This window comes from Uloborus diversus, chromosome 3, assembly GCF_026930045.1.
Source record: "Uloborus diversus isolate 005 chromosome 3, Udiv.v.3.1, whole genome shotgun sequence".
Taxonomy (NCBI): Eukaryota; Metazoa; Arthropoda; class Arachnida; order Araneae; family Uloboridae; genus Uloborus; species Uloborus diversus.
Genome location: NC_072733.1, coordinates 118,985,600 through 119,006,121, shown reverse-complemented (window position 1 = coordinate 119,006,121; position 20,522 = coordinate 118,985,600). Strand labels below are relative to the sequence as shown.

General features: G+C 32.1%; 1 protein-coding gene across 1 annotated transcript in view; it reads right to left on the bottom strand.

The window, feature by feature from the left end:
- The window catches only part of LOC129218165 (plastin-1-like), a 274,415-nt gene that overhangs the window by 79,207 nt on the left and 174,686 nt on the right, over positions 1-20,522 (bottom strand). The window contains exons 3-6 of the mRNA XM_054852379.1: positions 12,007-12,173; positions 6,333-6,428; positions 2,809-3,016; positions 1,108-1,293 (exon numbers count right to left, since the gene is read on the bottom strand). Coding sequence (XP_054708354.1) covers positions 1,108-1,293; positions 2,809-3,016; positions 6,333-6,428; positions 12,007-12,173 — 657 coding nt within the window. The remainder of the gene's footprint in view (positions 1-1,107; positions 1,294-2,808; positions 3,017-6,332; positions 6,429-12,006; positions 12,174-20,522) is intronic.

Sequence of the window (20,522 nt, the reverse complement as noted above, 5' to 3'; positions counted from 1 at the left end):
TCTCCCATTCCACGTCATGATAATTTCGTGATTTACTTGTCCATCTTATGATAATTTTGTTCCGGAAAGTGTTCTTAAAATTGAAATAGAAAGAGAACAAAATCGAATTTTCGAAAAATCGCTTCGAGGTGCTTCATTTTACAAACTAACTTTGTGCCAAATTTCATAAAAATCGGCCGAAGGGTCTAGGCGCTATGCGCGTCACAGACATCCAGACTTTGAGCTTTAGTATTAGTAAAGACTAACATCAATGAAATATGTACAGTGTACAAGTTTTTCATTTTTTGCTTCCTTATGTTCCTTTTAAGGTTTTACGTTGCCTTTCTGTTTAAATAGGGCTCCATTTCACTTGTAATCATACAAAAAATTGGCTAATAGAAAATTCGTTTTTTTCCGTATTTTTTGAACAATCGCCGTTTACTTTTAATTAAAGCTTCTAATTGACGGGTAAATAATATATAATTGCATCAGAATGTGCCAGTATCTATTTCTTTTTTTACAGTAGGACTGAAGTCGGAGCAATAAAAAGAAAAGTCGATCATAAACGCCGCAATGGCAAAAAAGTCACTTACGAAAACTTAACTTTTATACACGCAAACGTCGCCGCCATCGCGGCGTTCGTTTCAGAACTTAATGTAGTCAGTCAATGAAAAGCTCGGGATCTGCTTGCTTCTTTTGCTTTTCAAAATTGAAACATGAAAAAAATTATTGGTGCGGCATTGTAAAAATAAGAATCAATGCACAATTAGAAGTGCTATACTAAAGAAAGAAAAAGTAGGAAAAAAAAGAAAAAAAAGGAAAATAAGGAGAGAGCTCTAAAAAGTAGGAAAAATAGGAACGCTTCGGTGTCTGCTAGAAAATGAAAGAATAAAAATTGAATGTGCATTTCATATTTAACTAAAATATGTGAAAGCTTTTTAAAAGTTATGTTTTGGAAGGGAAGACAGTAGTATTATGCATTTAGTAAGAGAAAATGTATTAGTTGAGAAAATAACATGGATACTTTTGTGCTTGTATTACTGCAAATAACTCCCTTTGCATGACTTTTTTTTATCAGTACAATATTTTTTAAATATTATAGTAATGCATTCATTGTTTTTAACTTACCTTGATATCATTTGTAAAGTTTGAGATTCGTCTGTTTGTTCCAGCTCTTTCTAAGTGGTAATTTACCCACCTCAGAAGTATATTCTCAGGAGATAACTTCATAAGATCAGACATTTCTTCACCAGGGTTAACTAACTGCACCAATCCAGGGCAATGTTCTAATGTTATTTGATTAAATAATCCAATCTAAAATATTTCAAAAAATTTAAAATATTTTAAATTTTTAATACATATTGAAACATAACACCTTAATGTTAATTATATAAGTTGATAAACTGAGAAATCTCACAGTAGCACAAAAAAGCTAAACTTTTTCGCTATTTGCAAGAAAAGAGATAAAATGCAATGCTGCTCAAACTCATCTGAAGTATTAATAATACTGGCATGTGTTACAAAGCAGCAATATAATCTTAGTAAGCATTTTTAACATTCACAGGGTTCCAACATATTTTTTTTTTGCCACTAGGGAGAAAAAGGGGAAATTCAAGATGCACTCTAATGAATCTTATTGATTCTGCATAGTCCTTCCAAGATTTTTTTTTCTATTTCAGGCACCAGTGACATGAGGTGTAAAACTCAGTTTCTTAATTTAGTAACATAGTGTAGATACACAATATTTAAACTTGAATTTTGATACTCCTGCAACAAAATAGTTAATATCCATGGTCTTGCCATAGGTTAGGAACAGACATATGGAAATTTGGTAAAATTTTAAAATAGAGATATTTGTTGCCAGACGTAGAATTTGAAAACATATAATAATATAACTATTTAAAACAAATATTATTATGAAAAATTAAATCATTTCCTTAAAATTATTTTCAGTTGGTAGTAAGATGATAGAAGAGAGAGAACCCTTGTTTCAATTTTGTTATTGATATTTCAATTCATTACATAAATAATTATGAGATAAAATGTTGTTTATTATAAAACATTTTATTAATATATATAATATAACAGAATAAATTTCTAAAAAAAAAAACTGCTGAGAAAAATTTAAATATTTCTTAACTCGAAATTAATAATGGCATTTCCAATACTATGACTAAAGTTATTAATTTATGGGGGTCATTGAGCACTCTCTTAAAACTTGAGCAAGAAGCTAAAACTTTTACAAATCATCTAAATAGTAAACTATTAAAAAACAGGGGATGGCCTGAACTCTAGCCCAAAAAAGGTTTTTTGGAACCAACCTTTGGGTTTTGTTAAGTTAAAATGAATGCATTTATCTACATTTAGTTAATCACAGCCGAAATTAAAAAAAAAAAAAAAAAAACTCAAAGTGTGAAAGATCAGGGATGAACCACACTGAGATAATCAGGAGTTTACTGTACCTACATTTATAATAGGAAAGAGGAATGCAAATTCATAGGGAAGAGTATTTTACTAATTTTAAAGAAGCAGAAAAGGGTGAACATAGATGCAGCTCCATTGATACAAAAGCAATAAAATGCTTTTCAAAAATGTTAAAAACTAAAGTAAAATGAGCAGAAATAAGAAAATATCGCCAAAAAAAGATGGAAAATTAGAAGAAACATACATTAAGTGACACATACTTTTTAGATTGCTTCCATTAAAAATCCTTGTTATTTGCACATAAGTTAAACCAAGCAATACCTTGAACAAACTATATTTAAATTTAAAAAAAAAAAAAAACAAGCATTGATAAATGTTTAAATTATTAGAAGGAATATTACTCACTCGTATAATTTGCCACAGAAGTCCTAACACTAAATGTGGCTTTCCTTTTGCCAGGTCATGTGCATCAATGTTAATTACATTGCATCCAATCGCTTGAGATGAATTTAAGGCTAAGGTTAAATTTTCATGCTTTGTATATACAGTTAAATTTTTTTTATTAATGACCCGCTCATCTATTGTATCTGGACATGAATGATTAATGATTTTGCTGGAAAAAAAAGAAAAGAAAATTTGAACAACAAAAGTGTGAGAGCAAAAAATGAAATTGAACAACTAGTTAGGCAAATACACAAAAATATTCTACAGTTTTCAGAATAAGATAACAATAAAAACAATGATGAAAAAGTTCATGAAAATTTATTTTTCACAACTGAACACTTGTTCTAATTGGCATGCCGTAAATGCGGGCAACTTTGGCCCTAAGGTTCTTCTTTGGCCCAAACTGAGAAAAAGATTCAACTTTCTCTGTAAAAACGCAGGAAGCAATTTTTGAACATATTTTGACAGAATCTGTAAGAGAGCAGCTTCAAGAACTCAGTATTGTATACCAAGCAGTTTGGTAGTTCTCCCCAAGGAGCAACACTTCTGAATAGCTCTCCACAAAGAGCAACACATAGTTTTTAGAAAACATTGGCCTAGTTGCATCTACTTGTTACAATTTTTTTTAACTTGTTGGAAAGTTTACGGAATTTTGTTATTATATAATGGAATGAGCTCAGGTTTCCAGGGATAGCTGTTTAGGCGAGAGAAAACGGAGCTAATGTTGTTGTTGTTGTCTTGTGCCAGCTAGGCTAGCAATTTGGGGTGCGTTGCTTCACTTTTCCAACTGTACTGTAATTTGGTGTGAAGTCCAATTTCCACAGTACACACATGCCATAGGGAATTGTTTATAGGGTAGGCAACCATTCACAGCATAACAACACATTCACACAAAGGAAGGACAAGGACAGGAGAGAGAAAATACATCCATGCTCGAGCTGGGATTCGAACCCGGGACCACCTCATCGCAGTCAGACTCCTCTGACCCCTAGACAAGGCGGGCAGCAACAGAGCTAATGTTGAGAGCAAATGAAACGGACCAAAACGTTTTGGAAGTGACCAAAAGTTTAAGACCCTTTGTTTTACGAATGGTATTATCTTAAGGAAATTATTAAAACCTCAAAAATGATGAAAAGAGGACTGCTCTCTGGCAGTAATTTCTGAACCAATAACTAGGTATGCACACACATTTTTAAAAAAACTTAATTTTCCTTAAAACAAATATTTATGGCTCAAACTTCTTGCAAAATGTATTTTTCTTTCAAATAAATAGTTCTCCCCATGAGCACACGTCTTTATTTGGTTATAGTTAATTCTACAATGGTTTTAAATGGGGAAAACTACTCAGGGCCAAAGTAACCCAAATGTAAGGGTAACATTGGCCCAAATAAAAAACAATTAAAAATGGTAATAACACTTTGAAAGAAAGTGATCAGTCTTTAAAAACTAAACTAAGATAACTCTAGATGAGTAAAAAACGTTTCCACAGCTTGGAAATATGAATAGTTACAAAATTGAGAAAAAAGGAGAAAATTTCCAAAATATGGGCCAAAGTAGCCCGCATTTGAGCCGCTCAGAAGCCAATGCGGTTAAGTCCAAAACACAAAAATTGAGAAAATTAATGTTTTTTGATACATTAGTTTTTAAAATTCTTGGCTTATTAATTTAATTAGAAAAGTGTATAAAGTCTTTTTTCAAGGTATAAACTCTGCAAAAAAACAAGATATGTACAGGATGTGTTAATAAAAACGTAAGTATTTATTGAAATAATGACAGCATCTTAAAAATTTTAGGACTTATACCTTTTGGCAGCTGAAAAAGATAAGAAATTTAGGTAAAAATAATAAAATAACATTTATTATCATAAGTTTTATGTTTATTCATCATAACAAACATCATCTTCTTCCGAGGTATTTAAAAGTAAATCTTGATCTCCATGTGTTGTCTTTAATGTCCTGTAAAAGTCGTGTTTAATTGGAGGTATGTACTTAAATAAACACATGATGTTTTTTTTTGTTTCTTTTGAAAATGTTCTGCCGTTAGGATATAACATAGGTTGAGTTATATTTTTAAAATGTACTGGTCTACCTATTTTTGTATTTTATTTTATTTTTTTTAATATCAATTACATGAAAGGTAACATCCTCGCCAAAATTCTGTTTGAACTTAAATATTTTTTGCAAACACCAACATCTTGGGAGTTAAGTCTAATAAAATATTCAAAAAACTGAGATCTTGGTCCTTTGGTGTTATTCCTGGGTCGTTTTCTTTTGATAGCATGAACTCTAATTAACTCACTTAAAAAAAATTTTGCTTATGATGATCATTAAGCTTGTAAAAAATTTTCGTCGCCTGTTTTCTTTGATAAAAGGTCATCTTGCGATTACAAAGTCGTAAACAGTTACAAGGTTTATAATCAAATTTCTTTGCAGGAAGTATTCTTTTATTTTTATTTTGATATTGTTTACCTTGTATCCTTTTTTGTTTCTCAACATTTCTCGACCATTTCGCAGGATTCCTGCTGCGTTTTCTACCAAATTTCCGTTATTTTGATTATTGTCTATATATTCGTTATCTGACAATGTATCGGAATCAATACAGTTAACTCTCCTTGAATTAGAATGAAATATCGTATCACTTTCACTATATTCCATTTCCATTGACATTTTTAGTTTTTATACCCTTACAATAAATCTTTTTTATTATTTTAAAAAGTCAGAGTTTTTACAGTTATTAAAAAAAAATTATTTTATGTTTTTGATGACACAATAATTCTCTCAAACACTTCAACGTAATATTTTTGTGTTCTGACGCACATGCATAAAACTCAAACAATTCTAATTAGCAGGTAACGGTTACAGTTACCATGAATTTCTTGTTTTTCAGTATTGCCAACAAATATCGAAAGAAGAAGAAGAATTTAATTTTTATTTCAAAGTTTATGTAAAAAAATATTGATAAAAGGTGGACTTATTCACAATGGCTTCTGAAATTATTATACAATAATTTTGGAAGCTATTAAAAAAAGGGCTGTATAACCTAGAAAAAAGTAACCAACGAGTAAATCCTTTAATAACTAAGAAGATTATTATTTATTTCATCAAAATTTCCAAAAATCAGAAAATATCAAAAAATTGACTTAACCGCATTGGCTTCTGAGCGGCTCATTTATGGTACCATCTTTAAGCCTGAGAGAGTGTACACTATGAAAATAAACATGACTTTCACAGCAAAGCTTACTTACAAATAATGAGCCACTTATTTCAAAGTCCAAAAAAAGTAGACAAAACAAATTAATTTACAGCCATTATTCATAAAACAAGGAGGGAGGTATGAAAACATTTCTTTAAATAGTTATTATTACTCTTCTATTATGACACCTTCAACTCATAGAAAATTAAGCTTAAAATAAAACAAAATTCAACAAATTCAGTGATTAATTTAAAAAAAAAGTTTCATTGCAATTGCAGCAGAAATAACCTTACCATAAGAGTATACCATCTTTCACTTTATCATAAAGACTTTTACCATCACTATCAATAGGCAATAGGTGCTTTAAATCTGGATCTCTCCCTAAATTTCTGGAAGAAAATTATGTTTAGTTCAGAAAAAAAGTTCAAGTATTCAAACTACACAATCAAGAAATAACAAAGAAACTAATTCCACAAATCTTGTCTTAATAATTTAATAATTTATGTGATTAAAATCCAAAAATATCAAACTACTTTCTTCGAGTGCTAGTTAGTTTACTGACAAAGAAAACAATCAAAACATTTTCAGACTTAGCCTCTTGTCAAAGTTGAATGAAAGATCCATTCTTACCACAAGACTTCCAAATGTTTTAGAATGTACAACCAAGAATAAAAGTAGTAATCATAGCTTTAGCATAATAGGTCACAGTTGGAAGACTTGAGAAAATTGCCTTGCCCTTTTTGAAAATCTAAGTTTTGGAACGTACAAGGATCGGGTACATTAGGGGTGCTTTATTGACATTTAAGTAACATTTTAAATAGCTAAAAATATGATATGTATTGAAAATCAAAAACTTTTCCTATTGCAAAACTTCCTTAACTCTTTCCAGCATGGGTCATTTAATTTTTTGAAGTATACAGAAAAACTATGAATGGGTGTAATTGATCATCTAGATAAAAATTCTACAATTAATTCCTTACTTAAAAAAAAAAAAGAAAAAATATTCCCAATGTCCCCATTTGTTGACACTATCCACCTACCGCAGGAAAAATGCATTCATCCATGCAAAAATAAAATTAAATCTGAGTGAAGTTAATGTAATTGAATATCTTAGGGAAAAGGAAGAAAAATGGTTGACTGTTTCAGAGCAAATTGAAAATTTTTAAATTTTACGAAGAATCATATTATTGAGTTAAAAAATTGGAGAGATGTGAATCATCAGAAAAAGCCATTTTTGTAATGCTAACACCAATGATCGTTAAAGAGGAAAAAATACTACCTCTGCAGCAATTTTTGTGGTTTTTGTGGTTGTGGAGTCCTTTTTCGTGACCACCGGGTCAGAAAGGGTTAATTAGCTACATACAATAAAGTAATAAACACATATTGAGAGGTAAGTGTCAATAACAGTAGCCAAATCATATGAAATACTAACAACTAAAGTTTGATTAAGATATGTTTTGGAGATAACTTGATACTAAAAATGGCTGACAATCAACATTGGTTTACAAAAAAAAAAAAAGTAAACAATCCAAAACTACTTTTGGAACTTTCAATTGCAGTCAAAGAGGGAGGCCAGAGTTCCGAAATTTGACACAGTTTGAGTTGCACACATAAAATTTTAACATATAAGAATAACAATTTTTGTTTTAAGCTCGTTGAAATGAATTCAGGGAGTCAAAATGCAATTTTTGGTTGCCTACAAATTTACTTATAGATACGTACAGATATGGTGAAAAAAAAGTAGTCAAAATTACTTTAGAAGCAATAAAAAAGGACATTTATATTGAAATTTGAGTGATCAATTTTTTGTGAAAATCCATAAGATTTTTTAATAAGGTTACATCAAAGATCACGCGTTCATGCTCCCTATGCGATGTGGTTCACAAGATTTAATGACAAAGGATTTGGCCGCATTTGGTACCATGACATGTTACAGCGAATAAAATAAAATTGAGATTTTATTTTTGATATGTGCCACACCATGAAAGGTTCATATATTGCATTTTTGAAACAAAACTTGTAGAGTTTCTTTCTCCAGTAAAGTCAATGTCGCTCCTGTATTGGCAGTATGTCTGTTTTAATCAACTTCCAAAACCCCATGGGAATTGTCACACATTCTGTATTATCACCACTTCTACCTTTTTTCATACATATCATGACATTCAATACATAGATAACAAATATTCATTCTGGTTCAGAGAAAGAAATAAAAAAGAATTCATTAAAGTATTTAAGTTTATACAGTAGGGTGGTTCAAAAAAACTTTTTTTCGGCTCGAGTCCAGGACACCCCCTATTTTTTTTTACACTTTATGCTGTAAAGTTTTAGCTTCTTACTCAAATTTTAAGATGGTGCTCAATGACCCCTTAATTTAACATTAGCCGTATCATAGAAAATGCCACAAATTGAGAAATAATCAATTTCTCCAGCTATTTTTTGTAAGTAATTGTTTTATTGCAATGTATATGCATATTTCTAGTGTATATAATAATATGTAGCATTGCTTTTTCAGTTCAAAGTATTTTTTAACCCCCTCCCCATACTATTGAAGTTGGGGGAAGGGGATTGAGCACCCTCTTTCAGTTGAAGTAGGAAGCCAAAATTCTTCCAGTATACTGCTACCCACAAGTCTAAAAATATTGAGGGGTGTTCTGGTACCTAGGAGAATTTTTTTTTTGCATGTATTTTTGAACCACCCTATGTACGATCAAGTGTACCAACTTTTTGGCAGCAACCACCTATGTCCCCTCCCAGTCAAATCTCTTTAAAATTTACGGCTATGTAATAGCTGTTGAAATGCAAATAAGGCTTTGAAAACATTTAATATTGCAGTACTAGCATGCAGAATGAATGCAGATGAATTTAGTGTTATACATTGTTTCTACATTGTCGTGAGAGTCTCGCGTGAAACAACAATTTCCACATATTTAAATTCCTGGAAGGTTAAATATTGTGTTTCTATGGTATCAAAGGTTAACCTGAACTGGCAATTGCACAATTTGTTCTGCTTAAGGCTGCTCTTCAGCGAGAAAGGAAAACGATCTTTGTTGAAAATGGTCTTTTTCATTAAACGAGGGCAGCGTTCATCAATGAAATGATTGACACTTCAACAACCAATAGAATGAACGGTGGCTGATCAATGTGTATATCATGTGACCTGTCACATTTTGCAGGGGGACAGATCGGACATTCCCCCAGCTGTGCAGAGCAGTTGAAGAAGTTATAGCTGACGGCGAAATGAAACCACAGCTTTTTAGGGACCCTTCCAAAGAAATTCTAATTCTTTCCCACTTGACTACATAAGTAAAAGGAAAATACAACTCAATGTAAAAGGCACAGCATTTTACATTACTATTTTGCAATCCTGCTTGCGATATTAATTTATTCCCATTCACACTAAAATTCATTTTTGAAATGACAATTTTTTTCTCCATTAATACGGTTCCAGATCTCATCTATTAAGTATCTATACTATACATAGGTACATTTAAAAAATACTGTACATTAGAAAGGAAAAGTTAAAACCGACCTTCCAAATTTTCAGTCAAATATTTTAATTCAGAAGTATTTTTAACACAAGTACACGATTTCTTGATTAAAACATTCCAAATCCTCAGTTAACCACAATAACGTTATATTTAAGTTAATTCTAAAACAGCTAATTAAAAAACAGAAGTATTTTAACTTTATAATTACTATTTTTTTTTTTTCATTGTTTCTGGCAATAAATAAAAATTGGAGGTAAAACGCAGGGATTGTGACACAGAATGTAAGCAAGGAAATAGTCTTGAATAAAAATAAAATTAACCACAATTCACATTGCTGTGCTGGAAAATAAAAATTATGCTATTTTGTTTCTCACGTAATGTTTTTAAAACTGTGTAATATCATACATGTCTTAAAAGTAGGAGTAATGTTGCGACCCCATAAGAAACGCTTCATGATTCTATTTGGGGTCACATTATGTATCAGTTTCCTCCTTAGGAAGTTTTTCAAAGAGAAATACAGTAAAATCCTATTACAACGAATACTAATACAACGAAATACTCGTTTCTAGTCCCGATTCTGAAGTTCGATGTAACTGGATTTCACTGTATATTATGAATTACATGTTCAATATGTATATACCTTCCAAAGAAATTTGAAGAGTCTGGCTCTTAAAGACAAATAACTTTCAAAAACGTTTGCTGAGCTGTGGAAAGCACTTTATGTGTGTACATTTGTAGTAACATAAACCACATATGAAACAATGCAAAATACCTAGTAAGTATCTGGACTACGATTTAATCTACATATAAAAATATTTTTCTACTGGAGGGGAATTAAATGTCAACTTTTCGCATTCGACAGCATTCTAACAATGTTCATTATATTGTTAATAAACAATTTGACTCATAAATACCCATTTCAATACTATTTCTTTTCAAAACACAAATTGAAAAGTGCAGATGTTACTAATTTAACAGCTAATAGCACGCATCTGCATGGATTCACTTTCAAAAGCACTTATTCTTCAAGAAAGCCTTAGGAAAAGAGTAGAGAAGAAGGAACGTCCAGCGAAGGTCATTGAGAGGAGCTAATGAGAGGGTAATAAATATTGCACTCCATTAGCGCTCACCCTCAAAAAAGGAAGGTTACTATGGGAGGCGGGCCAAATGCAAATAGTGAACATTTTTTGGAAATATTTTCAATAGTTGAAACCCTGATATTTTTTTTTAAAAATGGTCGCATTATTTAAAACAAAATCTCAAAAGAGAGCTGGAAATGTTTTGCATGTTTTGACGATCTTAAAATTTCAATATCACGATTTGCAGATTTTTTACAGAGCAAAATGTCTAACAGTACCTCGTTTTCGAAGAAGTTCATTTTTTCTCGAATTTTAAAAATCGGAGAATGGACACATCAAAAAAGTGAAAACCAAAAGACACAGACATATGCTTAAAAAGTACTCGGAAAAAAAAACCTGACCCGAAAACTTCAAAGGAATTTTAAAAAAACCATCCAACTTTCTCCATAGGTTAACATTGGATCTCAAGCTTTCAGACTCTCAGTGAAGAGCACCCTTAAGTGTTATCTTCAGATAAGAAAAACAAAATACAACTTGGTGCCCCCAGCTTTTACAGCTTTGAAACGGTACTATTTCAAAGTTAAACCACAAACAAGTGTAGCCCAATGCTAAGGAACTTGAAGAACTCTGCAGTGGGAAAAAAATTTGAATGTGGTTGAATCCCACTGACTTTGTTTGCTACTGAAAGAGAACTAGTTAAAAGGACCAATGAAGTCACTGGCAGAAAAATCTGGGAAAATTTATTTCTAACTAATATCAAATCATGATGATATCTGTACTTTTTTAAAAGAATTTTCAGCGTCTTTGACTGACACTTATATTTGGGGAATTCCAAATCTTTTTTTTTTTTTTTAAATCCTCTAAAATGTATCCATTTTTTAAAGATATGGTGCTCAAAAGTTTAAAATAAGTGCTATTAAGTTTCTGGTGACTTTTTATTATTTTTATTAAAAAAGTCTAAACAAAAAGATTCATACTCAAGGAAAAAAATATTTCAGCTCAAAGTTTGAGGAAAAAGTAGATATAAATAAATGCAAAAATAACGATTTTTTGTAGATTTCACTCATGGACATTTAAGAAAGACAACATTGCGCTAAGGTGAATATACATTTTGAGCAAGAAATAGGTAGTGGCACCAAGTTTGATGCACTCACATACACATCATTGTGTCATACGAAATAATTCTTTGGATTTCCCCTGCAAAAACCCTGGATCCCTGACTTGGATTTTTTTCAGCCATGGCAATACCTTTTTGAGATTCATAGTCATATTGGATAAAATTGCAATCACTTTTTCTCAAATAATATTCAAGATGTGGTTTAAAATCATAAAAAATGGCACAAAGTTGGCACATTTGAAGGTAAATTTTTAAGAATTAATGTTGAAGAAAATGAACATACGTATTTATCCAATCAGAAAATGCAACCTGCTCTTCATGTCTTACAGAATGTGTAGTACCTTCACTAGATGCTTCTGACATCCCTCCAAGTGTTTCTAAATTTTCTCTTTTAGAAACAGCAGTTTTGAACATGTTGGTAACTTCTTTTGATTTCAGCTCACCATAAATCTAGAATTTGAGAACAACATAAGCTTTATTTGAATAATGAATCACTTTTTCATACCCCTGATGATTATCTCAATAATGGCATCAAATATTTACTTAAATTAGTGGGAGAAAATAAACAAAATAAATATTTGCAGGATTGCAGGAAACAAAGTTTTTTTTTTCTTAGCAAGAGCAGCCTTTATGTATAATAGCAGTTGGACAACAGAATTCAGACAAAATGAAAATTCTTTCAAGATCATTATAATTATTTTAGGTAAGTGAGAAACAACTGCAAACGCTATGGGCTTATATATATCAATTTAAGTGTAGTAACAGAGGCATAACTTGACCACGTGAAGGGGGGGGGGGGGACAAAAGAAATTTTTCAAGGGAAATTTATTTGGTTCATATTCTGCCATCCAAATAAAATAATGAAAAAAAAATACTTTTTCAAAAAATAAATGAATAAAATTAAGGAATCATAATAACATTGAATGCAATGCATGTTATTCACTTTAAACATCAGAACCAAGTTAGAGAGTAATGCGTACATACATCCGGAGAAGTTTCAAAAAAATATGCTGACTCTCTTTTGTTGTCGTGTTCATAGTTTTCACAGTCAATGGTGCCAAAAGTTGTGCTTAGGTTTTGTAATCCTAAAGTACAAATTTCTTTTTCTGAGTTGCGTTGGTTTTAATTCGCGAATAATTCCATGGACTATATAAAGCTCAAGAAATTCTAAGTACAGTCGTCCCTCGCTACTTCACTACATCACGGTTTTTTCATTTTTTTCCCAAATATAGTAATGAGCCTTTTTTATGCACTCGTGTAAACTTTTTCCTACAAAAGAATAACGAAGTATGTCTTCCAAGTAAGGTAAGCTCTTCTGAGGGGCTGTAGTTGTACTAGTTGAGGAAGTGGAGGTATAAAATCGCCGAAGAAAGTGTAGGAATCCCTATTTCATTTTAACCATTAAACACTATAACTGGAAAGTATAAATCACCAGGGGATAAATATATCTGTAAATGGTGTTCAACAATGTACTAGCTTTTTAAGTTGTATGCACAATACCTTTAATGAGGATAAATGTAGAAGAAGAACGGGGACACATATGATCCCCAACTGGTAATTAATTTTTCATCGAACAAGTTAAGCTATTTTCATAGATTAATAGTAGTGTTTAAGAACTGCACGTGTGTATGTAGATTTATTTCCCAATAAGGAGAGAACTATGTGATATCTATTACATCTAATATATCTCATTTTCTCATATTTTGTGCAATATATTAAGTGATACAAATGTAATGGTGGCTTAGGGTGCTGTTTCATGTCTAGGGGCCTCTAATTATGTTAAAAACCTATTTAAATTGTCCTAAGTAAGTTAATGCGCTCTAGTTAGAAAAATATTCAGGTAATAAATACAGAATCCTACTTCGCGGAAATTCAGTTATCGCGGTAAAGCCTGGAACAAATTAACCGTGATAAACGAGGGCTGACTGTACTACTTTGGAAATGATTTTTCTTTCTTCCGATGTTGTTTTCCAGGATCCCAGGAATGAAGAATCTGTATAGTGTACACACCCTGTTATCAGTGACCTATGCCGTGAACTAAAGTAATATTCTATTTCAGTAACACAAACAGAAAAAAGATTTTAATGAGGGGGAGGGCACATCGAGAAAGAAAAGAAAACTTTTGATCTGACAGCAAAGGGGGGTCCAGAAAAATTTTGAAACTTGTAGCTTTAAAAACGCAATTTTAGACTTTCTTCGTTGATGTTAGGGGAACAAAAGGTAGAGGGATCACAGTGGAATTTCTAGAAATTGAAGCTTTAAAAACGTGATTATAGACCATATTTATTGGCGTTAGGGTAATGGATGGAGCTTAAGGGTCATCCCCGATTGAATTTTTTTAATAAGTTGAATTCAATTCCTCTTCTCCCCTGCTTTCGATATTGAAGTTTCAAAAACACAATTTTAAACAAATGTTGAACATTTTATGGGAAGGAGGTTCTGAAGCTCTTCCCTGATAAAGTTTTCAAAATTATGGTGCTTAAAACTAAAGCAATGTTTTATATTCAGGGGCTATTTGACTTAAATTTTTTGTAAGTGTAGTTTAAAAAACCTAATTGCTTATGATGGTGGAGAAAGATTGCATAGGCACCCTTGCCGAATATTTTCTGAAATTCAAGTCTTAAAAACGCGATTGTAAAGGCCATATTTTGTAATATTAGGTCAGGAATTTTTCGAAATTAAAGCTACAAAACGCAATTTTAAGCGATTTTAGATTTTGTTCGGTAATTGGGGACTTTCCCCTGGAAAATTTGCGAAATTGGAAGACCTGAAAATGAAATTTTAGATGCTTAAAAATGCTTCCGGTGTGTGAGGGGGGAGGAGGGGGGCTTCGGAGGAGCAGTATTTTGAACACTTTCTTATTTTCAGACAAACTGGAAAAAAAGAGAAGAAATAGGGGGGGGGGAATAGCTGATCAATAAGCTATTTTTTTTTAAATATTTTTAATTCAAAGATATATTTTTAAAAGAAATTAAGATCTTCCCCTAACATTACTATTAATGTCTAAAAATCAATTTGTTTTCCAAAGACGTGTTCTTTTCTTCTCACCAATAATAATGGTTTTGAAAAATATTCAACTCAGCGTTCTGGGGGAGGCTGTGGGCCCCCTTTCTGGTTGCGCCACTGTTCTATTTTGACCCGTCTATTACATGGTTGGTTGTTCATTCATGTCAGCGCCAGTTAAAGAATTAAAAGTAAATTTCACATTAAGAAAAACTTTGGAAATGCAAAATGTCGGCTCTTTTTCGAAAACACTTTTGGGCATGTAATCCTCGTTTAATACCTAAGTTTAGTAATCTAGGATTACATGCCTGATTGGGGGGGGGGGGAGGTTCATCATCACTTTAGGATCAGGTACACAGGCCTCTTCTGAGTTTCAGATTGCGCTGCTGTGGTGCAGTTTAATCAGGGCCGGATTTGGAAGTGTGGAGACCTCGGGGCAACGAAAGGGGTGGAGGCCCTTAATCAGGGTTCAAAAAGATCATCACATTTTCGAAAATATCGGATACTTTGATATATATCCAAATATTTTGATATATATGTACATATCCGATATTTTCGATTTTTTTGACCCTTGAAAGTTGGGATATTTTGTAAAAATTTTATTGTGGGGGGGCTCCTTTGTTGTGGAGGCCCAGGGGCAGTAGCCCCGCCTGCCCTCCCCTAAATCCGACCCTGAGTTTAATAACAGATAAACTATAGGTTGAAATTACTAATTGGTGGTTGAAGACAAGGATACAACTTTCGCATATAATTCATAACAATTGCATTGGTAATATGCGAATTACATTTTATTATCGTTTGAAAATAAGGTATAGATCATTTGACAAACAATTTTAAAAAATCATTTGCTTGAAAACTAGGGGGGGAGGGGGGCAAAATAATAACTCTGCCCATGACTCAAAAAAAGTAGGGGGCATTTGCCCCCCTAGTTTATGCCAATGTGTAGTAACATTAATATATGTTGTTTACCTATTCAACTAAAAGGACTTACAAATAATAATCCATCCTCTTAAATTTTTCATTCTATACTTTTTGTTTGAAATTTATATTTTAACATTCTTTACTCTAAAACATACCCACAGTACAAAGGCATTAGAATAAAAATTAAAATGCGTTGATAAAGAAACTTGCTCTAATCAATGTTGCAATGACAAATGATTTAGTAGAGGAACAATAAATATTCCAAAATTTTTATGCCCATTAGTATTACTGCTATTTATTAACTTATTTATTGAAAATAATGTGGTCATTTGGTCTATAAATAAAGCTTTTCCCATTATTTATAACATAATTTCATTGCTATAAAAAATAATTAAAAAAAAAAGACAAAATGCAAATCGCATTGATATTTAGGGCAGCATTTACTCTATTAAAAGATTTGATTCATATACTACATTCTACTTTAGACTTAATGAAAAAACAACACAAGTTCAGAGTAACTTTTAAATTTAGTAAAGAAATGGATAAAAAAAAAAAACTTTCTGAACCAACTAATAACTTAATTACCATAGACCTTAATAATATAATAACTTGGGAATAACAATACCATTGGAATGATGTCACATGGTGGTCATATCCCTTGCTGACATTACTCTGGTGCTTGTTTGTAGTGAGTAATGTGGTTCATGTGTTGAGTCATGTATTCATACAATATGCACTTCGTTCAATTTAATAAAAAAAAATCTGCCCCCCCCCCTTCTGATGTGAAATGTTTATTTGTCTTTAACTAAAATGCATACACATCTTTTCAAAAAAAAAAAAAAAAAACCACCTATTAAAGTTTCTCTGGAATCTAAAACTATTCGCCAAAACATTAAAAAAGATTTACATTAGATTTAAAACTCAAAACAATCCTCTAACTGTATTAGTTGAGAGCTTCGGTTCGCGAGATGGTCGGTTGACGGCTGTGCGTGGCATTGGAAAGGAGGAACCTGTATAAGGTTGCGTACGGAGGTGTTATATTTTTGTCTGCACGTTCGAAACGTGAGGAGGTAACTCTACTGATTTATTTCTTATTAGAATCACATTCGGTAAGTCCCGTTTTTCTATTATTATGAGAGTTCAACATGAAAAACTCGACCAAAAGGAAAGTAGAGAATGTTGAATCTGCAAGTAGCAGAGAAAAAGAAATAAAAACTGACAATAACGTTTATGAACCGGCAATAAATATAGTAAAAAAAGCCAAAATAGCATTCAAAAATGGTCCTCCATTCCATAGACACTCAATACAACCACATAACCAAAAATACGATCAGACAACATTCTGTCAGCATAAGTTACAAAATAATGAACAACAACTTTTGGTGGAACCCAAAATGCGCAAAATTAAAAACAGACAGAGATAGGAAGAGAAACAAAGCAAAAAGATCCTCCTCTTTGGAGGACTGGATTAGCTACAAGAAAGCTAACGCCGTACTCAAACACCATATCAAAAAAGCAAGAAGAGAATACTGGAGAAAACAAAATTATAAAATAAACAACCGCCAAGAGCTTTACAATACAGTTAACAGAATTAAAAAAAATCTAGAAAAGGAATACACAAACAACAACCTAACAATAGAAATCAATGGAACCAAGGTAACAGATATTCAAGAACAGGCAAATCTATTTGCGAGACATTTCTCTAACAGTGACAATACAGAAAAAACGGTCGACACAGTCAACATTTCTCAACAAGAAGGAGAACTTAAAATGTCTGAGGAAATTACCATTGAAGAAATAAAAAAAGCCTTAAAAACAACAAGGGATAAAGCCCCAGGCCCAGACCAAATCTCAAACAAAGTTCTTAAAATTCTACCAGATGAGGGACTGGAAGTATTAAAAAACGTCTTTAATCAAAGCATTCAAACTGCCTTAATTCCCGAAGACTGGAAAATTTCAAAAATAGTCCCAATTAAGAAACCTGGGAAAAACCCCAAACAGATCAACAATTATAGACCTATTGCACTAACCCAAAATATCAGTAAACTAATAGAGAAAATAATATTATACAGAATCAACAGAAGAAAAACTAAAGTGTTTCCAAACTACATATATGGCTTCGTCAAAGAAAGAAGTACGGAAGACTATCTTCATGACCTTTACAACTTAATTTATTACTTAAGGGGAAAAAAAAGATTTGTGTACGCCATCGCCATAGACATTAAAGGAGCTTATGACAACGTTTGGATACTAAAGCTGATACAAAAACTCATACAATTCAAAATAGACTACAAAATTATAAAATGGATTCAAAATTTCCTCCACAATAGAAAGATAATAAGCTGGAACAACAGGAATTCAGAAAAAGCCATAATTAACCAAGGAATAGCCCAAGGGTCAATTTTATCACCATTTCTATTTAACTGTTTTATTTCCGACATTGGAAATTATATAAAGAAAGGAAGAATATTTTGCTATGCAGATGACATGACAATCATTGTATCCGGGAAGAACAAAAACGAAGCAGAGGAAAAGCTAAACCAAAACTTATTATCCCTGGAACAATGGGGTAAGGAAAACAAAATAATTATCTCAACAGAAAAAACTGTCTTAATTGACTTCTCCCCTAAAAACGAGAAAAACTCCACAAAATTTAACTTACAGGGAACAAGCATCAAGTGGACAACAAATCACAAAATCCTAGGAGCATATTTTCAAAACAACCTAAAGTGGAATGTTCATACAAATTACCTAAATGGAAAAATGAAGAAAATGCTGCATGTAATAAATTGGCTTGGAAGCATTCAATCTGGCGCTAGTTACGCTAATATTCTCAACGTCACAAAGCAAACAATTATAGCTAAAGCCAATTACGGAATTACAATCAGAGTCAAAAATACAAAAGCGAATTAAAAACAAATTGAGACAACAGAAAATAAAGCTTTATGGAAAGCACTAGGGGTTAATACCTTCGCTCCAAATAAATTAATCAGGATCATTACAGATACAGAAAACATAGAAACCCGCATCAAATGGAATTACATAAAATACATCAGCAAACAAAAATTTAAAAAGAATAAAAATTATATCCCTTGAATCAAAAATTTCCAAAAAAACCAACCACACTTGTTCAAAATAGTCACTAACCTTGAAAAAATAGAAAGAGAAACCAGGGCGAACGAAAATTGCATATGTAAAGAATACATAAAATCGGAAACAGACATCAGCAACATCGAGTATATCCTGAAGAACAAAGAATTTCAAAAACCAAACCCAGACTACATCATCAGGCAGACCTTTGAAGAATTCAAAACACAACACCCCAATTATAACATCTGGGCCACTGATGGTTCAAAATCAAATAATACAGCATTTTCTATCTATAACAAAAAGGAAGGATTAAAAAGGAAAATAAAAATCCCACCCATCTGTTCAGTTTACACGGCGGAACTAGGGGCTATCTGGTACGCTGCAAAATTCCTCATTAAAAATGACTCCCCAAATATTATTTTATCCGATTCCCTAAGTGCCATTACAGCACTAAAAGAAGAAAACGAAGACCTACTGGTATACAACACAAGACAAAGACACCACTTATCGGAACTCTCAAAAAAGAACAAAACCAAAATAGTATGGGTCCCTGGGCATAAAGGAATTCCAGACAACGAAGAAGCGGACAAACTAGCCAAAGAAGCAGAGTCATGCTCCCAAACACCTATGTCTCCTATCTGTACATGGAATGACATGCGAAATTATATAAAAAAAGAGAGGAATAAAGAGTTGCAAATCATATGGGAGAGATCAAAATATTTCTCCAAATACAAAAACATAGTAAACTCAATCAATGAAAAGTATAAGTGGATTAAGAACAGAAGCGAAGAAACAAAATTGAATAGAATCCTAACCGATTCCTTCTTAACTAAAGAAAAACTGTTTAAACTAAGGAAATCAAATGCCCCCATCTGCGAGACCTGCCAAAAAATTGAAAATACCCAGCACGTAATATGGAATTGTAGTAAAAACATTGAACAAAGGAACTTTATTATAAAAACTATAAAGGCTAATAACTTATGTTCAAATGACATTTTTAGTCTGGATTTGCTTAAGGATCCAAGATACGGAAGGGCTATCCTCGCCCTCCTCTGATCCCGACCTCTCTTTGCTCTACTTTTATACTGTCAGATTACTTCAGTTATTTGCATATACTCATATTAATGCAGTTGCTTCACCCATCAAAAATAAATAAACAAATAAATAAATATATATAAATATATATAATTCTAAGCAATTTTTAATATATTTAAGACGGCTATAAAAAGATCTGCCTTAACACAACTGTTTTTAATTCAAAATAAGATACGAAAGGGAGGCAAAGCGCTCTGTACGCAGTCCTCAACAATATTTTCTTCCGGGAACTCCAGAAGAAGAAGAAGAAGAACTGTATTAGTTCATCACTTAATGCGCCAATCAACCACGCTACCGTAACCCTGCCCTTTAGCGAGTGATGCAGTTTTTCTTCTGCAATTTAAAATGTTTCATTAAGGGGGTCCGGGACACAAAAATCGTCAAATTTTGCAATTTTTTTATCATGTGAAAAATTACTCCGTTTTTTTCTGCTTAAAAGGACGTTTGAATCTTGTTTCTATCTTAAATAGAACGAAAGATATAATTATTTTTGTTGCATGCACCTAACTAATGTGTACGTAACTTTAAAACTTTAAACGCGTTTTTCTCCATGATGCAATTTTTCCCGATTTCTTGCATTCAAACTCTTATAAGTCAGGAACCGATAAAGATAAAGTAATGAAACTTGGAGCATATCTTTTTCAAACAGTTTACTTTAATTTTTATTCGGCGAATTTGAAAAAAACGTTT